At 47.2% G+C, this 6,366-nt stretch overlaps 1 protein-coding gene across 1 annotated transcript in view; it reads right to left on the bottom strand.

The window, feature by feature from the left end:
- Positions 1 to 2,839: 2,839 nt before the first annotated feature.
- Positions 2,840 to 6,366, bottom strand: part of LOC127005402 (UDP-glucuronosyltransferase 2B17-like) — a 7,840-nt gene continuing 4,313 nt past the window's right edge. The window contains exons 5-8 of the mRNA XM_050874216.1: positions 6,037 to 6,210; positions 4,711 to 4,924; positions 4,054 to 4,273; positions 2,840 to 3,617 (exon numbers count right to left, since the gene is read on the bottom strand). Of these exons, the coding sequence (XP_050730173.1) occupies positions 3,314 to 3,617; positions 4,054 to 4,273; positions 4,711 to 4,924; positions 6,037 to 6,210 (912 nt within the window). The 3' untranslated portion in view covers positions 2,840 to 3,313. The remainder of the gene's footprint in view (positions 3,618 to 4,053; positions 4,274 to 4,710; positions 4,925 to 6,036; positions 6,211 to 6,366) is intronic.

The following is a 6,366-nucleotide window of genomic DNA, read 5'->3' as shown; positions in this document are numbered from 1 at the left end:
TTCTGAATGCAATAAAGATACACTTCACTAATACCTTCCTCTACGAAATCCTAGCTTCTCCTTCCTCTGTCTTCTCCTTCTCCTCCTCCTCCTCCTAAATGCGTCATGCTATCACTATGTTAGCCAAGGTCACATGTTAGTAAGAATCACGTGAAGGGTTTAGCCTATCACAATAAAAACACATGATACGCAACTTTTCTAACGTGTTCAACGCATCATGTTACTGCAACCAACCATTCACAGGCCATTCTTGAACCCTTCTGCGCCCAAGTATATTTGACAAGGCTTTCGTAGGAGTTCGGTGCATTCCCAAGGGTAGTTTTATGGCCTATCTGGTAGTTCAATCCTTCCTCTGTAACGTGAAACTAAGAAAAACTCTCAAGGGAACCCGGTTGACCTCCTTTTCGGCATTTGGAAATAGTTAATGTGAGGGTTGGAAGCGTTTCGGACCACCACCCCGAGGAGCGATGTTGCGAGGGTCGGTCACGTGCGGGTCCAACAAAACGTCATTCATCCTGACATTAGATAGCTATGCAGATTAGGCGCCTGACTCAGCTGATGCATATAACGCTTACATGTGCAGGCAAGGCAAGGGAAGGGGAGGGGAGGGGAAGGGAGAGGAGAGAGAATGGAGGGAAGGAAAGGATGGCAGTGCAAAGGAAGGGCATGGAGGAAAGAGGTTGGGAAGGAGAAGGAATGGAAAGGAAGGGTAAGGGGTGGGATTTGAAGGGAAGGAAAGGGAATGAAAGGGAAGGGAAAGGCATGGGAAGGTAAGGTAAGGAAAGGTAAAGGAAGGGAAAGGGAAAGAAAGGAAAGAAAAGGAAGGGAAGGGAAGGGAAAAAGAAGGAAAGGAAAGAAAACAGATATAGGAAAGGAGGAGAAGGGAAAGGAAGGAAAGGGAAGAGAGGAGAAGGGAAGGGAAAGAGAAGGAAAGGAAGGAAAGACAAGGTAAGGACACACACACACACACACACACACACACACACACACCTGGCACAGACGGACGTGGGTATATAGACACAGGTGGGCATAGATTAAACAAAGATAAGAAGGCAAAGTTTCAAACAGGTCTACATGTAACGTAAGTATGATATGATTAAGAAAATTATTAGGAAATGAACCACGTGGGAATAAGTCGAGATTAGGACAGAAGAAGAAGTAGTAGTAGTAGTAGTAGTAGTAGTAGTAGTAGTAGTAGTAGTAGTAGTAGTAGTAGTAGTAGTAGTAGTAGTAGTAGAAGTAGTAGTAGTAGTAGAATTGAGCGAGTGACTGGCTGACTGATTAATTAACTGACTGCGTAAGGGAAGGGATGGGATAGGATCGTAGAGAATAATAGGGAAGGGATGATAAAGGAAGGGAAGGGAATGGAAGAGAAGGAAATAGAAGGGAAAGGAGAGGAAATTAAGGCAAGGAAAGGAAAGAAAAAGAAGGAAAGGAAATGGAAAATAAGAAATGGGAAGTGGAAGGAGAGAGGGGACATTAAAGAAGGGAAGGAAAGGATAAAGGAAAGAGATGAGAGAGAGAGAGAGAGAGAGAGAGAGAGAGAGAGAGAGAGAGAGAGAGAGAGGATATACAGTGACGAAGCTAAAATTATTCCCTTCCCTCCTTTCATCTTTCCTTTCCTTCCCTTCTCTAAATTTGAATCCTCCTTCCCTTTCCTTCCCTTTCTTTCCCTTCTCGTTTATTCAATTTCCTTAATATTCCTTTTCCCTTCCTTTCCTTTTTCCTTTCCTTCCCTTCTTCTATGTTTCCTCTCTCCTTCCTCTTCCATTTCTTATTTTTCCCTTTCCTTTCCTTTTTTTTCTTTTCTTTCCTCTTCTTTCCCTTGCCTTCCCTTTTCTTATATTCCCTTCCTTTCCTATCCCATCCCTTCCCTTCCCTTCCCATTCCTTGCCTTCTCTTCTCTTATATTCCATTCCCTTCCTATCCCATCCCTTCCCTTCCCTTCCCATTCCTTGCCTTCCCTTCTCTTATATTCCATTCCCTTCCTATCCCATCCCTTCCCTTCCCTTGCTTCACCCTCCCTTCCCGTACCTTTCCATCCCTTCCATCACCTCGCCCTCCCTTCGCCTCCTCGCGCCCAGTCACAGAGGCCACCTGATCGGGGTCGAGGTCGGTGTCCGCACGTTAAGTAAACAACACAGAAAGGCCGATGTGTTGTGCTGAGTCACCGGAACACACGAAGAGGAGGAGGAGGAACATTAGATAGGAGGGTTTGTAGAGGAGAATTTAGTAGAGAGCGGGAAGAGAAATAAAGAGGAGGAGGAACTTCGAGGAGGCATACAGGGGAAGAAGGAAGATTGGAGGAGGATTTAGCAGAGAGGAGGAGGAGGAACAGAAAGGGAGAAGGATTTAGCAAGGGAGAAAAGGAGGAAAGAAGGAGACGAGGAACATGTGGGAGGAGGAAAATAAGGAGGAGGGACTTCGAGGAGGCATAAGGGAAGAAGGAAGATACAATGGAGGAGGATTTAGCAGAGAGGAGGAGGAGGAGGAACAGAAGGGGAGAAGGATTTAGTAATGGAGGAGAGAAACAATGAGGGTGGGAGGAGGAACATATTAGGGGATAGGAGTATTTAGTAAGAAGGAGGATTATTTAAAGGCACCTCAAGGACCTGGAATGACGAACTCTAGAACTTATTATGTAAGGGGGTTGAGGGGCAGGAAGGGAGCGACATGTAGGCCTATACAAAAGAAAATTATCATGCATGCTTTGTTTCTCTCTTCAATAAGCTATACAAAAAACAACAGCATATTACAACAAACTACTAGAAAAAAAACACGTACAAACAAACACGAATAAAACGAAAACGGACATGAAGAAAAGATAAACAAACACACACACAAACAAACGTATAATGTAAACAAACAACTTGAATACGGGTAAACATTCACGTAGATAACAACCACTCGTTAACTTACTGTTCTTTGGACTCTTAGTTGACTTTGAGCTTCGAACTCGTACCCGACACCAATGACCTCAACGCAATCACTTGAAACGTCGGGGACAGAGACACTGGTAGAGGAGGCACAGGGGTAGAAGAACCACTAGCACCACCACCAGTAAGACCTCAGTTAACTTTCAGCTTCGAACTCGTTGTACCCGAAGACGCAAAGGACCTCAATGCGCTTCCCTCTCTTCGACCTTCTAATCTTGGGGCTCTTAGTTGACTTTCAGCTTCGAACTCATACCAGAAGAACTTAATAACTCTCTCTTGAAGTTCTTGCAGTTGACTTTACCTTCGAACTCCCCGAACCCAAAGACGCTAAGGACCTCAATGCGCTTCCCTCTCTTCGACCTTCTAATCTTGGGCTCTTAGTTGACTTTCAGCTTCGAACTCATACCAGAAGGACCTAATAACTCTCTCTTGAAGCAGCGGCGACAGACACAGTGATGGACGAGACAGAGAGGGAGAAGAACCACCACCGCCAGCAGGGCCGCGACGTCGATAGCGAAGTACTGGAGGAAGGAGAGGTGGGCGCCGGGCAGACGGAGGTGAGTGAGGCGGCCATGGTTGTGGACTTTCTCGACCCACCTCACAGCCACCTCCAGTCCGGACTCTCCCGCTTCCACTTCGTCTTTCCAGAGTCGTGAGAATCTCCTGGCTGTCTGGCGGTACCTAAGTGGAGAGAAGAGGTGTGGATTTGCGTGAGGAGGTAGCGGGTGAGTTTTATTTTTTTGTGTGTAACCTAACCTAACCTAACCTAACCTAGCCTAACCTAACCTCACCTCACCTAACCTAACTCGCTTTAGTACCCGAAGACGTAAAGGATCTCAATGCGCTTCCCTCTTTTCGACCTTCTAATCTTGGGGCTCTTAGTTGACTTTCAGCTTCGAACTCATACCAGAAGCCGCGATGGACCTCAATGTTCTCTCTTAAAGTTCTTGCAGTTGACTTTACCTTCGAACTCGCTGTACCTAACCTAGCCTAACCTAACCTAACAACCTAACCTAGCCTAACCTAACCTAACAACCTAACCTAACCTGAGCTAACTTAACCTAACCTAACCTAACAACCTAACCTAGCCTAGCCTAACCTAACCTAACTTAATTACTTAGGGTCGCGTAGGACAGTCGTAATGGCAGAGTAGATCCTCTCCTCCGATATCTCCGTCTTGTCCACCGCCACGCCCAGGCCCCGCTCCGCCACCCTCCTCGCGTTGTCCCCCTGGTCGGCAAAGATCGGCACGGCCACCAGAGGGACGCCGTGGTAGACCGCCTCGTTCATGCCGCTCTGGCCGCAGTGGGAGACGAAGAGGACGGTTTTGGGGTGGCCTGAGGATGGAAGGAAGGAGAGTGAAGCGGATGGGGAAGGGAAGGGACTAATTTTTGCTTCGTCACTGTATGTCCACTGTCTGCTACTCTCTCGCTCATAGTTGACTTTCAGCTTCGAACTCATACCAGAAGAACCCAGTAACTCTCTCTTGAAGCAGTGGCGACAGAGACAGTGATGGACGAGACACAGGCGAAGAAGAACCACCACCACCATTAAGACCTCAAGGCGTTCTCTCTTGAAGCTCTCAGTTGACTTTCAGCCTCGAACTCGTATACCACAAGAACCGAAGGCCACAACGCGAGCTCTCTCTTGAAACACCGGCGACATAGACAGCAATGAAGGAGACAGAGGGGCAGAAGAACCACCACCACCACCACCAACAGCACCACAACACCACCACAACACCTCTCAACACCAATACACCACACCAACCCACCCAGTATATCATGTTGGGGCAGCCAGTCCATCACCATCACATTATCAGGCGTCGTGGGCAGCAGCGCGGGGTTGAAGCGAAGGAGAACCCGCTGCTGAAGACGCGCGAAGGCATTGAGGAAGGCACCCATGACCTCGCCCGGCACAGCTGACGCCTCGAACCCCGTGTAACCCAGGGAGAAGAGAATGACCCCCGCTTCCCCTGACCCGTTCATCTGTGGAGGAGAGAAGGGAGGGGTGTTGAGGGTGAAGGAAGGGAGGGAAGGAGATGGGAGTGAAGGAAAGGAGATGGAGGAGGAAAAGAGAGAGAGAGAGAGAGAGAGAGAGAGAGAGAGAGAGAGAGAGAGAGAGAGAGAGAGAGAGAGAGAGAGAGAGAGAGAGAGAGAGAGAGAGAGAGAGAAGGGAATGTATTGCAAGTAAAGAAGAAAAAAATGAAAGAAAAAAACATTGATGAAGAATTAAAAGTATAAAAAAAACAGAAGACGGTAATGAAGCGAGTGTTGTTATTTACTTCACACACACACACACACACACACACACACACACACACACACACACACACACACACAAAAAAAAAAAAAAAAAAAAAAAAAAAGCGATAACTGCGAATAACTCTTAGGTAACATCCAACCACATTTCATCTCTAAGGAAGAAGAAAAAAAACAAGGAATCTATCTGACTCACCTTTGCGGGTATACCTGGTCAGCGCTTATCAGGTTACTAAAGAGCGGTAATCAGAGGCCTATCAAGCAATCAACCACACCTGTACTGATAACATTAGAGTTTGTTTACCTATGACAGCTGATTGGATGTTGTGTTAGTCACCTGTGCAAAGGGCTCTCTCTCTCTCTCTCTCTCTCTCTCTCTCTCTCTCTCTCTCTTATGAAATCCTTCCTTCCTATTTTCCTTCTATCCTTCGTCCCCTTTTTGTCTCTCCTTCCTTTCCTTCCTTAGTCCTTCAATCCTTTTCTTTACTTTTCCTCCTCTCTCTCTTATGATATCCTTCCTTCCTATGTTCCTTCTATCCTTCGCCCTCCTTTTCTCTCCCCTTCCTCAGTCCTTTAATCCTTTTCTTAACTTTTCCTCCTCTCTCTCTTATGATATCCTTCCTTCCTGCCTTCCTTCAATCCTTCACCCTTTCTTTTCCTTCCTCATTCCTTCGATCGTTCTTACTTTTCCTCCTCTCTATTAAAACATCCTTCCCTCCTATGTTCCTTCCATCCATCGCTTTCTTTTCCCTCCCCTTTCCTTCCTCCTTCCCCGTCAAACTATCATCCCTCACCGTCTCACAACCCTTCCTCCCCGCTCTCCCCCGTTACCCACTTACCCATGCATGCAGGGGGTGTGGCAGGGGTGCAGGGGGCCCACACTGGATGCACCCCAAGTACTGTACGTGGGGCGGCATCAGCTTGGCGTGGTCTAGGAGCCAGTGGGAGTGGACCAGCACCGCCTCGACCTCCCTCAGTAGCTGGTGGCTTAAGGGAACGTGTGGAGCCAAGCGCTGAGAAGAGGAGGAGGAGGAGGAGGAGGAGGAGGGGAGAGGAATAAAATAAATAAGTAGATAATGTGGGTAGTGGAATAAAATAAATAAGTAGATAATGTGGATAGTGGAATAAAATAAACAAGTAGATAGTGGAGTCAAGAGAGGGATGAGGAG

Source organism: Eriocheir sinensis, chromosome 30 (genome assembly GCF_024679095.1).
Source record: "Eriocheir sinensis breed Jianghai 21 chromosome 30, ASM2467909v1, whole genome shotgun sequence".
Classification (NCBI taxonomy): Eukaryota; Metazoa; Arthropoda; class Malacostraca; order Decapoda; family Varunidae; genus Eriocheir; species Eriocheir sinensis.
Note: the sequence above shows the minus strand (reverse complement) of the source record. Positions and strands in the feature narration are given on the sequence as shown.